Source organism: Protomyctophum bolini (assembly GCF_963924005.1).
Source record: "Protomyctophum bolini genome assembly, chromosome: 12".
NCBI lineage: Eukaryota > Metazoa > Chordata > Actinopteri > Myctophiformes > Myctophidae > Protomyctophum > Protomyctophum bolini.
In genome coordinates this window covers 30542371-30564118 of record NC_137873.1, presented here as the reverse complement: position 1 = coordinate 30564118, position 21748 = coordinate 30542371, and the positions used below count along the sequence as shown (strand labels likewise).

At 43.0% G+C, this 21748-nt stretch overlaps 1 protein-coding gene across 1 annotated transcript in view; it reads left to right on the top strand.

Annotated features, from left to right (window-relative positions):
* Positions 1–10264: 10264 nt before the first annotated feature.
* Positions 10265–21748, top strand: part of LOC308325911 (cadherin-2-like) — a 69965-nt gene continuing 58481 nt past the window's right edge. The window contains exons 1-2 of the mRNA XM_080778673.1: positions 10265–10542; positions 12580–12706. Of these exons, the coding sequence (XP_080634799.1) occupies positions 10471–10542; positions 12580–12706 (199 nt within the window). The 5' untranslated portion in view covers positions 10265–10470. The remainder of the gene's footprint in view (positions 10543–12579; positions 12707–21748) is intronic.

The following is a 21748-nucleotide window of genomic DNA, read 5'->3' as shown; positions in this document are numbered from 1 at the left end:
CAATATTCATCTGGCACATTTTGTGCGACAGCAATGATGTCATTAACAGCAAACCGGGTAGTGTCCCCCCCGCCCCCCTTTTATTATTCTTTCTTTTTTTAAAGTTCACTATAATAGTCCTCATAGAACTCCATATAGGGACTAGGAAGTAGTGAATGAGGACATTAGGATTTTAGACACATCAATGTGATTAGAATGTGTGTACAGTAACTGATCCAAGATTAGCCCTCAGGATGTATTTACAGATTTACCCAAATGTAATGTGTTTAAGATTAAAAGCATTTTTCTAAACTCTAGTCTCGTTAAAAATAGTCTCATTAACGTATGTGACTTTATGTTAAATGTCAATTTGTACATTTGGGGACTTAAATGAACATGTTACTGTGCATGGACACAACAATTCTGTATGTCATCGGGAAACTGATTTATGTAATATCCTCTACCTTCTGGCCCCAGAGTCCCGCTGACACAGCAGCTGTGTGCTGTGTGTACGTGTGTGTGTGCGTGCGTGCATGTGAGCGTGCGTGCTTGCGTCCATGTGTGTGAGTGTGTCCGCGTGTGTCCGCGTGCGAGTGTGTGTGTGTGCGTGCGTGCGTGCATGAGCATATGTGTTTGCGTGTACCCATGCAGGTGGTAAGAGAGACTCGGGACAGCAAAGTCTGTGAGCTGTATTAGGAATCTAGCAAGCTGCACACCTGAGGAGCTGTCACTGTCATAATCAACCGTTTATAATGCAGGACAGGAGGGACGAAGTGAAAACGAGGACACAGTTGGCAGGGCTCTGCCTGTAATATACACTTTCCTATCCTCTCTATTGCTGTATGCAAAAGCACAGAGGCGCTGCTGGTCGCTTCTTACTTCCCTTCTTTTTCTTTTTTTTCCTCCACACACTCGGCTTGAATCTCTTGACACTTTTATTACCCAGCAGCGTTCTTCTTTCACAGTTTGTTGCCGAGCCAGAGAGCTGCATGGCTCCAACTCTCCCTCTCTCTCCTTCCTCTTCACGCACAGGTTGGCCCGGCAGGTGTGCGTCCTCCGGACACATCCTCCAGGAGATCCCAAGGTGACACGCTGACGGTGGCGGGCGCACGGCTGGCGGATGAGTGTTGGTTGTGTTTGTCCCCGGGTCTCACTGCCAGTCTGCCACCATGGCGTTCGCCCTGCTCACCCGCTCCCTCTACTATAGGCCCATATACCTGAACAGGAGACCCAGAACAGTGGGTAGTACACACAGACACAGCAGACCCTCAAGCCTTTCGTTGTTTCGGCTGAGGTGCTAATGCACTACTACTCTGTTGTGTGGGCTAGTGGAGCGGCAGGCTGACTCGCTTCCAGCTCTCTGACACAATCATTCAGGGCTCATTGTATAGGGAGTGTTGGGAGCTGGAAGAGTGCTTTTCTGCAGGGTCAGTGGAGCTGTGGCCAAACCAGCGTCATGGTGGATAAATCAATAGAACCCAATTAGACACAGAGAAAAGCCAAGGTGAGAGGGAAAATTGAATAGCTCAAAAAGAAGCGAATCTATACCTCCGGTATTCTTTTGTTATCTATTTTTTTTGCAGAAATACCGGAGATCGACATAGTCATTCATTTAATGACTATACTTTCTGCTAGACCTCATGTCTCGTGTGCATCATAGAGAGAGGAATGCATTAAATAATGTATTCGCAGTATCACTGATAGTGCCATTTAAAATGGCATTGACGCCGCCTATCACTGGAGACAGATGTCTTGTTGTGGGTGGAAAGGCAATGTGAAGTATGGAAATGTATGTGTGGAGGAGTGTTTTGTGTGTCATATACAGTAAATATGTAGGCCTTTGTTTGATTCTGCTGAACGAAATCAAACACTGTGGGCTGTAGGATAATGTGTAATGTTACAAATGTAACTTGTCTTTTGCGAAAGGAAGATAAGAGGAGGCATCTGAAATACTAACTGATTGCATTGTTTGATATTTCAGACATTTTCTGGATCCAGGTGACCCTGTAAAGGCTGTGATGTAGTCTTTCAGAATTTTGTAAGTACTCAAGCGTCAAGGTTTTTATTGCAAGCAATTTACTGGGACACTATCTGAGCCAATGTTGCAGGCAATGACATTCTTGTGTACACAGACAGAGAATTGGTGCATTCATAGATAGATATACAGTATATTACACTGTATACTGTATACTGTACTGTATGCATATAATAGATATCACAGGTCACAAAAGTAGCAGCAATACTGACCAGTTTAGAATAATTCTGAGTACTGAATACTGTAACTGCATGGGTGTGCCAGTACGTGTGCGATGGTATCTGGGAGTCACAGTGCGTATAGACTGCGTCTCATGGCCTGTGGATAGAAACGGTCCATGAACCTGCTACATCAGGCCCGCTGCTGCTCCACTGTACCGTCTGCCAGACAGTAACAGAGTGAAGGGGCGGAGCTGGAAGAAAGGGCTGCCATATCCACTCTCTCTGGCAATGTACGTTCTGAAGACTGCAGTCATGTGCCCACACGCAGGGCAAGAGGAAGGGGAATATGCCTCATGATCACTTCCTGAGCCAGCCAAATGAGGAACCCTTGGCTCTGAGTATAGGGCCCTACAGCTAACATCTGCTGTTTTGGCCAAATGGTGATGCCTTTTATTTATTATTAATACTCACATCTTCATAATCACATACATTTTTGGTAGACGAGAATGACCATGATCGAATTCAGTGACGACGATTTGCATATTATATAATATTTCTGTTTAATGAAGGTCTTTCTTGGTAATGACAGACTTCTTGTACTAATTGGTGGATGCTGAAAATCAATGCAGCAAACACGCTTTCATTGATCATAAGGTTAAGCCTGATTTGCACTCAGTTGCACACTGGTGTGAAAATAGCAATGGCAACGGCAAGCTCACAATCCGCCATGATTGATCTCCTATTTTCGGTGTCCGTCAAGACAGCAATGTCTGTACAATATAGGCTACCACAGCAGCAGCACTCTTCATGTGCAAAGTGTGATATTATGCATAATATATTAAAAAGGAAAAAAAATCCCCAGCAATAATTCTAGTGAAGAGAGAGCCGAGTCTATTTCTGATTTAACAAATGGAAACGGCATCTAAGCATATGATAACCTGCTGACTATTCATGAGTGGTTGAGAATAGCTTGGCGGCGTTATGCACCAGATTGTAATCCTGTTTATGTTGACAGCAGGAGAAAAATAAGATACCGATACCCTAAGGCAAGTGCGTTGGAAAAGGTACTGTGACAATTTCCACCAAGACAATATCTGATTTGAAAAACAAAATAAAAATAAACAACTGGAATAACATGAACAAATAACATTACTGAATAATATGTGTGTCATGTGATGACGTTATCTAAAAATATAATATGACTGAATAATATGACAGAAGCATTGTGATTTTGACAAGTGCCTAACTAATAAACAGAACTTTCTTTCTACCAGAGTGACCTGGTTGTCCTCCCCATTGTGATTTTAATCCACTGAAATGGGCACCTCTCTTTTAATCTTTCAAATTTACTGAAAGCAATCCAGTCCGTTGCCAATTTGTTTGGCCACGGTATTTTAGGACCATCCCTTCTAATTATTATATACCATGCAAGCAAGCAAATGGATGTCAAAACTAAGCTATCCCAGCTGAAACCATTAAGACAACAAAAAATGAAACGCTTATTGACGGAACTTCTAATCTTGTTAGCTTTATGATTAGAAGAGCCATTGCGTCATTCCCTGGGTGCCTCCGAAACAAAGGTTTTGCTGCCGTGTTGCTTAATTTTGTTCTCTCTCGTACAAAGCTGAAAATAGCACGACACCGGTGCGCAACGACGTATAAATCAGGCTAACGAATGTGTGAGGCACAAGTGGGTGGACATTTTGGATTATCCCAGCAGCAGCAGTCTTTATATAAATCCATCCCAGGGCAGGCAGGCTGATGGCCCATTCCTAAATCAGACAGACCGAGCTGTCAGGGCCTGACAGCTCGTCCCCCTTGCAGATCAATAGTGATAAGGGGAAATAGAATTCAAGCCACAAATATCAAAGTTAAAGGAAGTGGTGCTCAGGTTGCACACGCAGCATACAGTCACACACACACACACACACACACACACACACACACACACATACACACACATACACGTATATTTGAATGCAGCAGAGGAAGTATTGCACATTATACAGGCAGACTGATGAAGATGACCTAGTTAACTTCATTTACACCTGTGAGAGCTACTGTAGACAAGTAGATAAACACGAGCAATGCATCACTTTTACAATGAAGGGAAAAGGCCTCGCTGGGATGATGTATGGTTGTCATATGATCCTCACTGTGATTCTGGGTATACTGTACTGTAGGTTCCCTCATTATGCATACTTGCATGCACCGTGTTTGTCATTGCTTGTTATTGCAAATGATCTACAGTGTGGTTGTCCTTTTGACTGTACACAGTACAGTATGCGGTATGTGACATGTCTTCTGATTTTTTTTTGTCTCCGCCAGTCCATTTTTTTCCCCCTTCATATTACTCTTACAGATTTTATCCACACATCAGGCAAATTATTACATATTATCTCTATGGGCATGTGTTCAAGATAGTTCTGACTCTGTCTGAAATCTCCATATATGGGCATAAAAGGGACACAGACATATTGGTGGATCGGGTACTCTGACACGGGTACAACGGGTATTGCATAGCCGGGTGGGGCATGGATCTTCAACTTCGGTGCTCTACAGCCGGGTAACACTAGGTACACAATGGAATGGTTAACTGGACATATTGTGCAACAAGATAACAAGTGGTGCACACAAACAAATCATCGGTTTCTGTTGCCACATGTGCTAGCAAAAATCAATAGCCACACTTTTATTGCTTCATTAAAGAACAGAAATCACACGATTCTTTCCTCGGTTTTCTCAGTGCACCTTAATCAGGTAATCAATCGCCATTAGTCATCCATGCCAAAGCAACACTCAACAGGCAGATGTGGCCCCCAGCTAAAACTACAACCCCTAAATTAGGCCAGACAATCAATTTGCTTGGATGATGAGGAGGGGGGACTGTCATCTTGCACAGAAACATTTGTCCAGGCGAGGCGGTGGCTCTGCTCTGCATGCAGCTCCTCTGAACTTGACGTGTCTTTTCACAAGGAATTAAAATGGAAACTCTTTGGTTGAAATTAGATATGTATGATGTTCTTGCAGGGAACAATATAGCGTTTCTTCGCTTTGCGTGCAGTGATCCATTAATCCCAGATGGTCCATCAAAACATGTCACACCGCAAATTCATGGCGTTCATGAAATCGGTCATTTAAACATGTCTGTTGGAAACATATGTTTGTTAAATATGGTACAAAAAACAAATAGTACTGGACTACTTTACTTTATTTGTTTATTTGGTTGGGACAGTGTATATTGATGAACATTACATTAAAAATGCAGTGTAAATATACCAGATTCAGCAAAACTTGCTAATTTCCATCTGCAGTCCCCAGACATTAAAAAAACATCAAACAATACAAACAGGACTGACATACAGGACATGGCATACAAATACCTAGTACATTTCAAACGTAATAAGACTAGTAAGAATAAGAAATAAGAAAAGATTAAACTATATTAGATTAGGGTAGGTTTACTCTAATAATCTCTCTAACACAGCATACAAAATAAATACACCTAAAATAATCATGAATGGTTGCAGCTTTGGTTTTCAAGCAACCATTTTTTCAGATTGTATTTAAAAGAGGAAAATGTAGCTCATTTCCTTATATGCAGAGGATGTCCATTCCATTTTACACAGCCCTGTACTGAGAGGACATTTTGGCCGAATGTTGTACCAGTAGGGCCGAGTGCTTCAACGTTGGAGAGCCTTACTGGGGGCTTGATGCCGACATGCCGTTGCTTGCTATCCCATTGCCAAGAGGTGCGTGTGTGCATGGATGCCGTGAGGCAGACGAGGCAGCCGATCAGGCTCGTCAGTATGACAAGGGCTAGATAGGTCGTCTAGTTTTCAGGAGCTTTCATTAGTCAGGTGGTTTCACCTGACAAAAAGAAAAGAAAGAAAGCCACAGACAAGCCCCTGTATCAGACATGAACACAACACACTCGCACATGTGCAGGACACACACACACACACACACACACACACATTGAACGAGACTATTTGGCACGAGAGGAAAATAATGAACGCATATTTGTGGCCCTTGGAGATCCTTTATTGAATGCATAACAATGAGGCTAGATTGAAATTGATAGCTGCTTTGAAGACCAGGTTGCTCCTCTTCACTCACTAATTTGTTGGAGGGCAACCTTTGACACTTCTAGGAATTCCTTAGGCTGCCTAATGATGTAATTAGTCGATGGTTGGGGGTCAACATGTGTTCCGAAAGAGAAGATTTTTCCTCAAGACGATTGAATTGCTCGGGGTAACAGTACACCATTGTAACCCTCTTCTGCAGCATAGCTATACTGTCATTTTACAGATTGTTATTGTACACTTCCCTTGCACCAAGCAATGGGCCTGCTCCAAAACGACCACATACCTCAACAGCACTGCAAGCAGCAACACTGTCTGGGACCGAACAATCAGCGGCTCAGCCTGCTCCAAACGCTATAGAGACAAGAAACTGACATTAAACATTAAAGGGAAGCGATATACAACAACCAGGAATGTTGCAATTATGTGATAACTTCCAGTCAGCAGCTACTACGATTATGTCGCTATATTCATGTGTTGGGTGTTGGGTATAGCCTGAGCTAATGTGTTAGGTTTCTGGTCTAGAGGGGCAGGTCGCGGCAGAGATTTGCGCACGCCCTGAATGGATCTCACCGATCTGTCAGTCACGGCCCAGGCCCCTCCTCTTCCCCCCTAGTGCAGCGCCACGTCACATCATTTGGAGCGCCGACGAAAATGAAAGCCTGGTACCGAGGCTAGGTATGGGTACTATATTTGCGTTCCTAACTTCCTATTCTAAATACATTATTGTGGTATAATTGTGTACTACTTTATTGGGCAAAAAAATATTTTTGAAACAGATTGATACTTAGGGGGCCTACCTATAGGTGACTGCCTACATGTCACCTTGCCAAGTAATGCCAGCCACCGTTATACAGAATTTACTTGGGGCGTTGAGGGAAAACGCTCACCACGAAGACCTGCGTTGCCTCCTGCTTGGCCGGGCGCTACAACGAATACAACTGGCAGTGTTTGGCAGGGGAATGTGTCCTTGTCGCCGCACTAGCGACTCCTTCTGGTTGGTCGGGGGTCTGTTCAGCGGGGAAGGGAACAGGGGAAGATAGCGTGAAACTGCCAGGTGTTACACTCTCCCAGTGACGCTCCTCACTGCTGTCAGGTGAAAGGAAGCTTGTGTCTCCATGTGTATAAGAAGAAACATGTGTTAGTCTATACCAGGGGTATTCAACTAGATTAGAAAAATTGCTAAATCGACTGAACTCTGCTAAGCTGGTATATGTGGGGGTGTGCAGGGTCAAATCACCTGTGATATCCCTGTAGCAGCACAAACACGGTGTGAATAAGTGCCGTGGATGTGAAAGCGCTGCTGACCTAGTCCGTTTTACTCCCGGGCAGCATCAAGGCCATATCGTGCCGCAACGCCCAGCACTGCATCCATTTGTGCAGAGTAATAGGCCTGGAATCAAAGGACCTCCCAGGCCACCAGACCTCGGACACTGGCACTTATAAGAGTCAACAGCAGTGTCAGCAGCATGGCCCACATGCATCGTACAGCAGCTTCACAGATGACCACAGAAGAATGCTTTTTTTGTTTAAGTTTAGATACTTAAACCAATGCATCACTGAGAAAGAAAATACTCTGAGACCTTCATGATCATGACTGAAAACACCAGCGATTGAACCTTTAAACAACCTCAATTTCAATCATCGACAAGAACAACAACACACTCTGGAAGAAATATGCTGCACAGATAGTTCTCAGGGGCCTAGAATGGCTTTATGAAATATGGAACATGATCTTGTTTGATTGAATGCACTGAGTCATAATTGGATTCCCACTAACGCCCCTTCCCCTCCCTGCCAAGATGAGCACTGATGAAAGATAACCGCTTCTATGTTAATCAGGGGAGGGGGGATTTATTTTCTTTTTTTTTATCCTACTCTCAATTAGATCAGATTACATAAACTTTAACAATTTGCTCTGAATATATGCTATGGGTTTATCAACAGGTCATTCAATTTCATCTCTCGCACAATATAGGCAGGGTAAAGCCAGGACAATACAGGTTGTTCAGTTGATTTAAACCCCATTTATCAATTACCATTTCATTCCATGTGGAACATAAGGCTGTGACTATCTGCCATTTGTCAACGATTTACGGAAATTCTGACTAATTTCCATATTACTCTGTTAGGAGAATTATGCATTACAACTGGTATTTAATTAAATTAATTGTATGACTCGCCAAGATACATGTATGCATCAAGAACAGTCTTCCTGAAAACTTGTTTGAAAAACAAAGTAATTAATCTACATTACAACAACAATTGTTGCACATCCCTTCAAAGTAACTACCAACAAATTAACAAACATCTATGATCATGAATGCAAATCAATGGGAAGAATGTGAAAATGGTAATTGTGTGTGTTACAGCATAATTATGTTAACTGTCACTGAGCACTTTCAACAACTGCTATCCAACCCACTCTCCTTCCTGAGTATGCTTAACCCTAAGTCGTATGTGACGGGGCCTGCTGTTTGTTGAGGATTACAGAACGCTTTCAGGTTGCTTTGGTTTGTAGGAGGGAGAACAGCATGGTTTTCATCACATACTCCCTTTACCATTTCAACACACCAATAACACAAGATTGCCTTGGACTTGGAGGAAGCAAACCAAAAGTCACCCCTTGTTTATTACTTGGAGTAGGGACAGGGGGGGGGGGGCATTTTCTAGTAGACCAAAGTGAAATATCTCTGTGCCATGCAGGGATGTTTTCTATTCCACAAAGCCATCTCTGGATGGTTAATTATGTGTCAGCTGCAAAACTGAGGTAATTTAACCTTCATCAGGATTCATCATATGAGAAGATAATGTAAGGGAATTATTCATTGCAAGTTTAGGGAACACGAAATAATACTTTACTTACTGTAGGGACTCTAGGCTTAAGTAGGGATGAAAGAACTGAATGCTAAATTAGTAAATTCCATATTGAACAGGGACATTTCTGAAACAGTATGTTGCACAAAAGGTCTGTATAGTATATTAGAGACAGACAGACATACAAACGCCCCTTTGTTCAGGATCTCATCAACATATAATTAAGCCTTCCTTAATCAATAATCAATTGCCAATTAATACTCCTTAAGATGGGTCAAGAGCCATGATCAAGGGTGTAGTAAACAATTATCTGAAGGCAATGTAAAGAAAGTTGTCCATCTAATGATCAATACAGGTTCTGCTTTAGTATTTGTCAAGGTGAGAGCGAGTAATAATGCACTCTAGCACTGGTCTTTGTATAATATCTGATTTGACTGTGCTGTGCCTTCCCATTATTTGGCTTGTTCTTTGAACCTTTCTTCTCTCTTCCCTGTAGTGATTCCTGTAACTGCAATGTTGAGAAAACACACACATACACACACACACACACACACACACACACACACACACACACACACACACAAAAACAAACAAACAAATGGAACAAATGGCTATTCAGGGAAAACAGAATGTGTAAATGTTTTTGGCTTAAAAGTCACAAAAATAAAATGTGCATTTAAGAATACTAAGCAGTAAGCACGAAGAGTTGGGAAATATTGTGACTTCCCTGGGCATAACATTGAAAAAAGGTTAAACTGTTTATCTTCACAGTCTGTTCTAACAGAAAAGCACATGATGCATATAGCACAAAACAGCATCTAGCACATAACAACACAACACCAAGACAATACATGATGTTCCCAAGATACACAAACACAAACCATATATATATATATATATATATATATATATAACTCTCTCTCTTTGTGTGTGTGTGTGTGTGTGTGTGTGTGTGTGTGTGTGTGTGTGTGTGCGCACAATTCATGAATTTCATATACAGTTGAGTAGGTCTATTTTGAGGTCTTCACTCTGTGCACGAATGAACAGTGAAATTGGCAAGACGGCCAGTAGGGGTCAGTGAGGTGAGCTTTTAGCCCCAGTGGCCTTTCTTTTTCCTTTTTTGTCGGTGTTGGATTGCATGGGAGAGAGTTCGCAGCAGCAGCACTGAGCAGCAGCCTCAGTACCAGGCAGTGATCTCACAGAGCACTACTACTAGTGGAGGAGACACTAGACAGTGGATAGAGAGAGAGAGGGGAGGCTGCTGCATGCTGCCGCCGCTGCCTTTTGTCGTAGCCGAAGAGGGGAACGTTTTCACCACGACCACGCCGAAGAAGCAGGCGGATATATAGCGGATTCCAAGGGGATATATTCGAACCGTTAGCCGGTCGGCATCATGATATCCATGTGCTTACACGCGGCGGGCAGGGGTCTCCTCATTCTGTTCGCGGTCTTGGCAGGACTGCAGGTAGGAATGACTGCATTTTGTATGTATGTATACGGTTTGGGACGAGAGTTGAGTTGTTGCACCCACCCGGTTCCAGTTTGAAGCGCTTGGCTTTTTGAGACGATGCTATAATGCGATAGGATCCATCTGCCTTCCTACTGTCCACTTGTCCAGCCGTTTGCTAGCTCGGACATGTCCGTTGGTAGTTTCTAGCAGGCATGCGGTCGGTGGACAGACAGATATATGTTGGTTGATGTACAATTTGAAAACAAGTCTACGTCGTTGACGGGATATCCACATCCCTTGTAAACTGCCGATTGTGTCGACGTATTGCTTTGTAAAACAGTGGGGAAAATCTCCTGAAAGTCCGTTTATTTCAGTTGATCCGTTTTTATATCGTTATATTTATATAGCCCCCTTTTACAGAGTTCCTGTCGCGATCTTGTTTGTTTGTAGTTAGGAAGCGTAACAGTATTGTGTGTTGTTGCAGTTACTGGGTTTTACTTTTAAATAACACAAATGTGATTTATTATCAGGTTTGATGCTTCAGAAACTGTTAAGGGTTGGCAAATATTGTTTGCCATCAACAGTGCTGGGTAATGTGAGCCAGAGTGAACTGGCAGACAAACGCCTTCAAATTTGTCTTAGTTAGGTAAAATAGCCTACTGACGTTTCCTAGAACAATCGTTATCTGTCTACTTGATTTAATTTGTTCGATTTATTGCTTATTTAAATGTCCTAGCCAGCCTACATGCCCAGAGCATTGTTCTTGTCCCTTTAAAGTTACGTGGGACTCGGGTTATCGTTTTTTTTATAGAGTAAAAACAAAATAACATCAAAGCAATTGTAATTAGGCTAATTAAAGTTGTAAATCTAACGTTTCCTCAGCACACACAGGTTAACAAAAGTGTTCTAGATTGTGGATTGGGTGGTTGAAAGGCTAACTGCTCCTCCCCCTTCCCAAGCATCCTCGATTTAAATTCCACTGATTAGAATGACAAGTGGCACGGATACCCACAATGCTCTTTTTCAGTGGGACATTCTTTTGAGGGTTGCATCTGAAGAAAATAGGATTAGCCCTCTGTGGGTTAATGCCCACCCTATATGCTTGAGGAGATTTGCACATGCCTGTACACACACACTGGGTTATTTTGTCATTTTCACAAAACACCCATCTGGGTTTAGCCTACATTTAGTTGGAATTTCTGTCTTTCTTTGCGTTATAAAGTCTCACAATGTATTTGAAATATATATTTAGCGTTTTCCTCCCATACAAGTATGTCCTGATTAATTATTTCCCGGAAAACTGACGTTCCAAAGCCACTGTTTGCTTGATTGTTCTGTTCACAACACTAGATGAACAGCCCTGACCTTGCAGTTCCTTGAATGATCATCAGGAAGGCAGCGTCATAGACTCATTATGCTCGCTTATTCAGAGTTTGACACACACACACACACACACACACTGTCAAACTCTGAATAACCGATAATAGTGTGTGTGTGTGTGTGTGTGTGTGTGTGTGTGTGTGTGTGTGTGTCAAACTCTGAATAACCGAGCATATGATAATATGTGTGTATTTGTACACACACACACACACACACACACACAATATTATCATTATGCTCTGTTATTAAAAGTTTGACACACACACACACACACACAAATACACACACACACTAATTCATTCCAACAGTGGTGGGTTGTAAGCGTCAGGTTTTACTGGGACCATGTTAATGCACTTCAAAGTGTTGTGTTTGTGTAGCGTAGTGTAGTGGTCAGAATACATGGCTTGGAGTCATGGATATGACCGAAGCCCAGGCCTGGGCCCCTCCAGAGTATAAATGGAGCTTGTTCTTGCCTAGCCATGCTTTTTGGCTAATGCTTAACCCTTTTGGCCTCATTATCCTAATTGCGGTCCCCCTTAAAACAACAACAGATGCTTTTGTACAACTTCAGGGATTTCAGAACATGACAGAACATGAGTTTTTTTTCTTTCTTTGAGGAATTCAACTGCATATCGGAGTGTTGATTTATGACTCATCCATGTCTTCCCCCAGATCGCAGCGGCGGGCACTCTCACCGACCCCCAGCATAAATGCCAAGATCCACATTTCTCTGACTTTGAATACAATGAGGAGCTAACAAATGAGAGAGACGTAAAGATGGGAGAGTGGGTTTTCAAAGGTAAGGAGCAAAGTGTGTGTGTTTGTGTACACGTGTGCATATTGCAATACATAGTTACATGTGCAGTTGTGCAGGCAATGTTTGCGTATGTAGGTTTAACATTGAGTGGAGACTCACAAGGCTTTGGCATCAGTATCACATCTACAAGTTATGTAGATTTGCTTGTAAACCAACTAAAATGTAGATAAATTTTCTTTGTGCACACACAAAGAAAAAAACACACCTGTGTGAAGTGAGGGGCGCTCTTATCATACGTCATCATCTCCATCACAATTTGTGTCCTCACTTTTGTCTTCAATGTATGTTTTTAAATACTTTTGTCTTTGTCAAAGTATGTGTTTACACAGACCCTCAAAAACAAACTAGCTCATGATGGTACTAGCAAACATTTACTTTTCATCAGATTGTTACGAATGGCAAACTTAACATTTTGTTTTGTAATTTCAATTTAGGCCTATGTTTTCCTGATATCGATATCAGAAAGTTATTTCTACATTTTCCAAACATTTATAAAGGTGGCCAAAGACCACAATTCACCCACAGAACACTTCTAACCTATTTAAAAGTGTTTTGTTAGTGCAACAGAGTGGGATTAGATGACTTTGTTTCTCCAACCCACATATCCTCTTGCAAACAACAAAGTGAAAAAGAATGGTTTTTGTAATAAGCCATTACATAGCAGAAAGCATGACCAATATCGCCTCCTTACTGTTTAATATCGCCATGCAGCAGCTACGTTGCTGGGCTTTACAGAGTACAGATGGCAATAAAATTGGAATATATCACCTGTGTGCCATTATAGAGGCCAGATCCTTGAGGTCATTTGGGCCAGAAGGCCCAGAAAACATTCTTGCTTGTGTTGGATTTCACAGTGTGTGCCTAAAACTCACGGGCAGCTGTTTGGTGGTGTGAGTCAGAGAGATGGAGGGGGAGATAGAGATGCCTATACGAACGTAAGGAGAAAGTAAGGAGAAAGGCAAGCGGCTCTCCCTTTTGTCTTTCCCCCTCACTGTGTGTGTGTGCCCTACCTTTGTGGGGTTTAGAAGGGGGGAGTGGAGAGCTTTCACTGGAACTTACCTGCCGCACAAGCTTCCATTTGATCCTTTGGGTGATGGATTTCCCTCTCTGTTGGCTTGTGGATGAGCCGTGACCGGGGGTAATCAGGTTCCCCTTTGTTTGCCCCCCCACACCATCTCCTTCACCCTCTCCCCTTTTCTTTACCGTCCCCTCCCCCAGTGGGCTGTTGCTCTCCATGGAGGGTTCCTTGACGGAGCAGCTCCCCTGCATCATTGTAATGCAGGAGGGGCTCAGTCTACGTGGGATGATGTTAATGAAACTCCTTTCACTAATGAAAGGCTCCCGTGGCATGTTTTTGAAAGACAAAGCCCCCACAGTGTGCAGAGGAGGCCGGTAAAGCCCCACATTGTTCCAAAATGTCTTTCACCGTGCTGATGTGGAATATTGTTTCTGACAATCTGACCAGCAGGTCAGGTTTTTTTAAGGGTGCTCTGACAGCCACATGAGGTGAAGCAGGCTGAATGCCACCATGCTTTACTATAAGGATGACTACATGCATTTCATTATCTTTCTTAATTGCACCCAGAGGCCGTAAATAATGAATGAATGAGACCTGAGTGAATCTTGGGGAGTCATTCCAGTCTTGAGTCCTCATTCCAATGCTATGCCCTTGCTTTGTTCAAAATTACCATGCCAGCTCATTTCAATATAGATACTTTTTTGTCCCTATTTTAGAGCTGGATTGTTGTGAGCAACTGCTATCTTTCTGTAGGGAACAGTACATTTCTTATATGAGAAGGTGCGTGTGTGTGTGTGTGTGTGTGTGTGTGTAATAGTACCAGGACAAAGTATTAGGTGACAGAAATGTGACTCCATTGCTCCTGCTTGTGTTGCTGTTGACCCTATGGTACAGTATGCATGAGGTGATGTGGGGGTTAGGCTATTAAATATCTCTCACATCATTGAAGGCTTCCTCTCATGGTTAACAGAATACACACTCATCCTAAGATCTTTTAAAACCTGGAACTAAGCAACATTCAGATGCAAACGGTCAGAATTGAGTGTTCTAACTCAAGCACATCCTGTGTATTTGGTGATGACATTGGTTGGCAGCACAATTAAAATATATCGTTATTTCGATTTTTGAGATTGAATAAAATAAATGGGTGACTCAAGAGATTAACCCAGGTGGATATTGAATTTGGCCGATTAGCAGAGCAGTCAGGGAGGACAATTTGTGTTTAGACCATAGGAGATCTCCTCTTATTTTGGTTGTTTGTGGCTGAATCACCATGTGAGGCATTGGCGCGTTCCCCCAGCCTACTCTCCGGGGCCCCGTATGACCTTGCCTTAAAGATTAGGATATTTACTCAGGCTTGATACAGAGTGGGAAGGAGTGACCAAACATGGCTACTCATGTCCCCCATACTCGCACCGTCACGTCACGCACATGCCGAGAACACGGATAGACGGGCTTAAACATTAATGCGGTATTTCCTGACGTCGTCGTTTAGTTCCTGGATAAGTTGAGTCATTCTGTTTAACCGTCTTCAATTGCAGGTGAAATGCGCAAATAGCAGTCTTGTTACTAACCGCTTTCTGTTGGCTTTAGAGGTCTGACACACACATTGTGATCTTCTTTCGACGAGGCCTTTAAAAGGCCGGCTTGTAAAGTGAGCCGGCCTGACTCTGAGAATGATTCAGCAGAGGCTTCCCCCTCCAAAACTGGGTTAATGAAAAGCCCAAAAGCCTAATTGAACTTAATACACTCTTATGCTGCTATTCTGCCATACAACCAAACCCCAATTCATCGTGTGTGTGTGTGTGTGTGTGTGTGTGTGTGTGTGTGTGTGTGTGTGTGTGTGTGTGTGTGTGTGTGTGTGTGTGTGTGTGTGTGTGTGTGTGTGTGTGTGTGTGTGTGTGTGTGTGTGTGTGTGTGTGTGTGTGTGTGTGTGTGTGTGTGTGTGTGTGTGTGTGTGTGTGTGTCCAATTAAGCATGCTCTGGCGATGCGAGGGAAGTAGTTCAGACTTCCACGTTTGTGTGCTTTTTATGACCAGCATGTTTAGAATATCCAGAGATCTGTCTCAGTAGTTGAAATTCAGACTTTGTTGTGGAGTTGTAGTGAGCTCAGGTCATTCATTATAGTTGTTGTATTAACTATTCAGGTTTGTTACTTTAGTGAAAGTAGCAATGCCACTGTGCCATGGTATTTTAAATATAAAAATGTTCTTTTACCAAAAAAAAGGGCTGGATTAATTTCATTTATATAAAGTCTAAATTAAAAGTATTGCCATCAAAATATGTTTACAGTACCAATGTAAAAGTATCCATACTATATGAGCACTCAAATTGTACTATTTTCTGATCTGGTAGATCAGCTATTTTAAATACTATAAAATAGGGCTTAAAGCACAACATTACCCGTTTTCAACCTATCTTCATATAATTGGTCCTCAGCTAATATATATTTTTACACGCAGAAAAATAAAGGTAGAGTACTAAAAGTTAATAAAACATTCTGTGAAGTGAACGAAATCCCACATCTATAGTTTTGACTAAGTCCATCTATAAATGTTGTTGTTCTGGGTCCCTGCACTCTGTCATGGCTGTGATCGTGATGGCCCCCCTGGTACAGCTGGGGCCACTCTCGGATTTGTCGGAAAGGCCCCAGTGTTTGGTCAAACGTGACCCTGCTTGACCCCTTCCCGTAAATTGGGCCAAGTGCTCACTGCTCAGCAACAGACTCGACCTTTAAAAAAAAAAAGGAAAAACCCACTGGAGGTTGGTGTTTTTTTACCATGCTCTAGCTGAATGGAAGACCAGCCAAGGGGGTCCTGACCCTCACCAGGGAGGCCCCAGATGAACGGCACCTCTCGGCACATGTTGTCCTGACCTGCAGAGTTGAACATCTATCACTGGGACAAGCGGTGTGCCAGGCCAGGCATTAAACCTGAGGTGAACAGGACGCGACGCGACTCAGAACGTTGCGTCGCGTGTCCTGTTCTTTGTCTGACAGTGATGAACACTAACGTAGTTTTATTGTATGCTGCCGTACAAAAGGATTGTAAAATTTGGACGCCGTTTTGAATGCTGCTGGATTTGTACAGATTCTTCAAAACCTTACTCAGACAGTAAGGTTTTGGTTTCTCTCCAATTCAATAGCATGATCGATGAACTTGAAACACTTTCTGTTGGGTTCATTCAGTAGGGTTGTTGTAGCCTCCAGTCACAGACAACGTGAGCTTGCGAGTCTGTGTTCGAGGCATATACTGTAAGGCCAACGACTGATGTCTGTGGCTAAATAATTCAGCAGTCAGTCATGACATTTTTTTATGTTCAAATCCCTGTTCAAGGGGAGATTCTGGAAGTCATGCAGTCAGACATGGAGTACACAAAGCAGCAGGAGACAGCCGAGAAGCGCTTACCTTTTTTCATTAGGGCGGCTTCTGCGTCTTTCACATATTCTCATCTCTTTTTTTATGGTCGGAGAACATCAAGCACTACCACACCGCACTTCACCGTTTGATAGGGCTCTAAATCCCCCTCTTCCTCGTTTTTTTCTTCTTTTTTAAAGCCGAGGCAGCACTTCCACTGTAAGCTTGTTTGCCAGACCAGTCCATTGCTCTCCTTCTCATTCGGCTCTTGTTTTTTTTTCCTGTTTTTTTTTCTTTTCTTTTCTGGAAGCATGGAAGCGGATCAATAAATCCAGGGTCTTTCGTTTGGACTAATCAATACGTTGTAATGAATGCTGCGCAGTGCGCTCCAATTCCCAGCCAAAGCATCGCTGGCGGGTTTGGGAGGAATCTGCTTTTCCTTCTTTATTGTTATGAAACCCAATAAATTTTCACCGCCCATCACTGTTGGTTTTTTCCTGGGCATGCCACGGCCTAGATAGCATCCACACATATTGTGCTGGCTAATTGGACCCTGGTAGCATATGGCTTAAAATCTAGGCTACACCTTTTGATGCAATTCTCCTACATGACAGAATAAAATGGAAGTAGCGTCAGTCTAGTGTTATTCAGTGGTCGGGCCATGACACGGTCACACATCGCCGTCTGCGGCTCCATTGCAGTCCTTAAGTGACCTGTGAAATAATAATGTTGTTAGCATATAAGCAAGCCCATCCATCTGTGACTCAGTTGTGTGTGTGTGCGTGTGTATGCGTGTGTGTGTGTGTGCGCGCGCGAGCTGACTGTGGCACTGAGTGCTTTTAGGGCTTGCTGGGTGGTGTGACAGGAGAGGACATATTTTATTTATGTCTGACCTTTGCCGGCACCTTCTTATCGGACCAGGTAGTCTGCATATCCTCTCTTCACATTTCGGAGTCAGACAGGGACTCGTGAAATGCCTGAAAGCAGATAAAGTATTGTGTTGGGGGGCTAACATTGCCTGGTTGGCTTCTCAGCACCTCCGCTGGTATCGTTCATATCAGCCTGGAGCCATGCCCCCTGCTATTGGCGGCTGGGAGTGTGTGTGACGCTGACATTGGCCAGTCGTTAAGTTGCCTCTTTTTGTGTGTGTGCTAGTAAGTGTGTGTGTGTGGTTGTTTGTCCTTGGCATATAATTAGCTTGTTCAACCCTAGTCTACTCTCGCATAGCCAGACAACTACTCCAAACACTCCAATTCTATATAGAGTGTGGAACTACACCTCCCCTGAAATCGGAGCAAGGAATCTGCCATTTTGGTTCACGAAAATACATTTAAAAATATTTATTTTTAGAATAAATGTATGGCTTTATCGCTTGCTCATGATCAGAGCTTCCGTTCTCCAGACTGTACGACTAGTTCAACTTCAACCCATACAGGTCTCATGTCAGTGGAAGGTGGGGGCTCCTCCAGAAGCCTCCGCTGTTCACTTTGACAGCACATTTTGATTTTGTTTTAGCCATAGTCTTTGAATACATTTTCATTTAGTTTTAGCCATAGTCTTTGAATACATTTTCATTTAGTTTTAGTCACATTTCAGTCACCTGAAATGTTTTTGTGTTAGTCTAGTTTTAGTCGACTAAATGTCAAAGATTTTAGTCTACTAAAATGCGTTTTGCCAGGCCTTGATGGTGTCGTAATGCCAGATTTTACACTTGGTTGCTCTCTGAAAATGGCAGATCTACAAACTTGAGCTTGTAGATCTGCTATTTTCAGAGCGCAGCCAAACAACGAAATTGTCAATATATTTAGTCATCATTTCTATTCGGTTTTCCTCCGTGAAAATAGGTAGTCGACGAATATGCTTTGTCGTAGTTTTAGTCGAGGAAACCAACGCTACTAACTTAAGGACTAGGGCCGGCTATGTGTTCTCAGACCGCCGCTGTCAGCACACGACGTGACATTTGGACAACCGCTGTTAATTCAGCTCTTCGGTTAAATGTAGATGAACTTTTTGTCTCTTCACACTTCACCTTCTTTCCCCCCAACCTTATCTCCATAAATCGGTCCTCCTCACTACTGCTCATTATAAGTTGGTATAAGGTTGTTTCTGTCTGCTTGGCTCAGTGTCTCTGAGATGAAGGCGAGCTGTGGAGAGATGCAGCATGTACCTGCCGCCCATGATGTCATCGGTGGGTTTCGCGGGCTAAAATTGCAGTTTTTGCACTAAACTAATTATTAAAACCTTTAAAGATAAAGCGGGTACATCCACGAGTAGACTTTAATGGTACTGTCCTGGTTTGACTCGTATGGATATGAAGAAGCAACTGCATGGTGAGAAAACGCTAATTTACCGCCACCGAATTAGTTAACATTTTGCCAGAAACTGACTATATCGTAAACTATACAGAGGCACCTCCCGACGATATCGCCGACGCCGAGACAACTTGTTTATTTTCGGACCACAATGATGCTTATATGATAACGATTTTAAGATGACCCCATAGAGATAAACATCCGCGACTCAGGGGATGAACGAGTGACTTCGGGCACTCTAGAGTGAGTGTGAGTGAGGACCAAAATATAGGAGATATTGTTGGAAAAAAAGTGTTGTTGAAACTTGTTTCCCTCTACAATGAAAATGACTGATCCAACAGCTCACACCGCGGCACGCTGCAAGGCATTGTGAGCTTGTAGATCGGCTACTGCAAATTTTCTGCAAAGAGGTTTGGTGTAAAGGGAAACAAAGGGCAGACCGCCAAGTAAAGAGCTAAAAGGTCAAGTCAAGTGAACTAACTATTGAGGGTTTAAGTGGTTAAGTCAAGTGTACTAACTATTGTGGGTTTAATTGGTTAAGGTGGAGTATAACTGTGCAAATGAAAATGTCATATTAGTGAGTGCATTCTATTCCACGGGGAATAGATGTGGAGTTGAAGAGCAGCCCCGCTAACAGCATTGCACCGTCACCCAGCCATATGAAGGTTATAAGCTTTTATGGGTGATTTGGCTCTAGAACACACCTGGGCCCATATAGCCTTGACGCTGTATTGCTTAGGTTTTCACAGGGATGTGTGTGCTTCAATCTAAAAGACTGTCAAACAGGAAAAGATTAATTTCCTTTTCTAAAACAATCCCTTCCAGGAAGTACTCGGTCATGACATGACGGGGGGGCTGGAATCAGTCCTGGCGATTGGTGGTCCGCTGGGCCTGACTCTTTGGTTTAGACGTGTGAGTTATTTAACATAAGAAAAGACATCTAGAATCTGCATAACATGACCCCACTAGCAAATGAGGTCATGTATTAATAGCAGTATTTGACCTGGCTTTCCGCATAACGGTATATACCTGCATTTTTAATGGCTAGTATTATTTCTTGCCATTAAAACCGTGTGAGAAGAAATGCTAGATTGCACGTGGAAGATGTCAGAGATCAACACTAGAGTTATATTATACTAAAGCACATTCTGTGCTTCTTTTGACTCTCTTCGCAGAATGAACAACTCCTCGTCTGCTAGAGCTATACAATGAAAGCACAGCTTAGAGTGTTGCTCCGGCAGTTTATGCATTGAGCAATATGCCGACCCCGTTTAAAACATGCCTGCCTCCAATTTGTTCTTTCTCCTCCTATGCTGTGCTTGTTTTTCTCATCATAGTACCGAGCTTGCTGAGGGTGTGGAGAGCAACGGGCCGTCTCCATTACGTCCCTCTCTAAACTGTTGCTGGGGTCGTTCACAAGAATTCCCCACTACTTCGCTCTCTGTGTTGATTTATTTATTGTGTTCTTTATTTTCGCTGGAATACATGTATTCTTATCTTCAGTCTTGTTGGTGACTCCAGCTGCACAAGTGTTTGATTCGGCTGCCTTACCTATGTCAGTGGTTCCCAAACCTTTTCATGTCAGGGACCCCCAAATCGACACTAATTAGCCCGCAGACCCCCATTTGAAAACATATGCCATAAGAGAAGATTTTTACGGCTCTAGCAATGATTCTCAACCTGTTTAATTTAAAGGACCCCCAGTTTGACATGCATATTAGTCTACAGACCCCCATTTAATGGCATTTCTATCTCTGAGACCCCAATTGATATTGTACAATCAATGTTAATTTAACTCTGAGAGTGTACAAACGGAATTAACGGGTCCATTTGTTTCCAAACTATCATTTAGCTGTGGACCCCCTTGGAATTCCCTCAATGACCCCTGTGGGTCCCCGGACCCCACTTTGGGGAACCACTGACCTATGTCACATAGCTGTGAACAAGAGACTCTCACATACGCTTCGGGTTTAGTTTAGTTTTATTATTGTATATATACTTTTTGTCATGTAACATGTGTTACTGGGTTTTACAAACCTCATGGTAGCCGCAATTCAACAAGAATTGTCTGCACTATTATTCCTCTTGACAACAAAAGTGAAATTTGAGGCAGGGCTACATTAATTGACCCAGATACTGTAACCATGTTCACAAAGGCCAATATCCTGGCAGAGAAGAGACGGCCAGCCTCCTGCCGGGCCACGCCAACTATTGTGTTCCAGCCCAGGCTTCTATTTCATTGCACCAGCGGTTCCCGGGGATCCAACCTCTGATGTCTCGCTATAGGTCATGTCTTGTGACATCCCCTCATGCAACACCCTCCCTTCATCTGTACCGC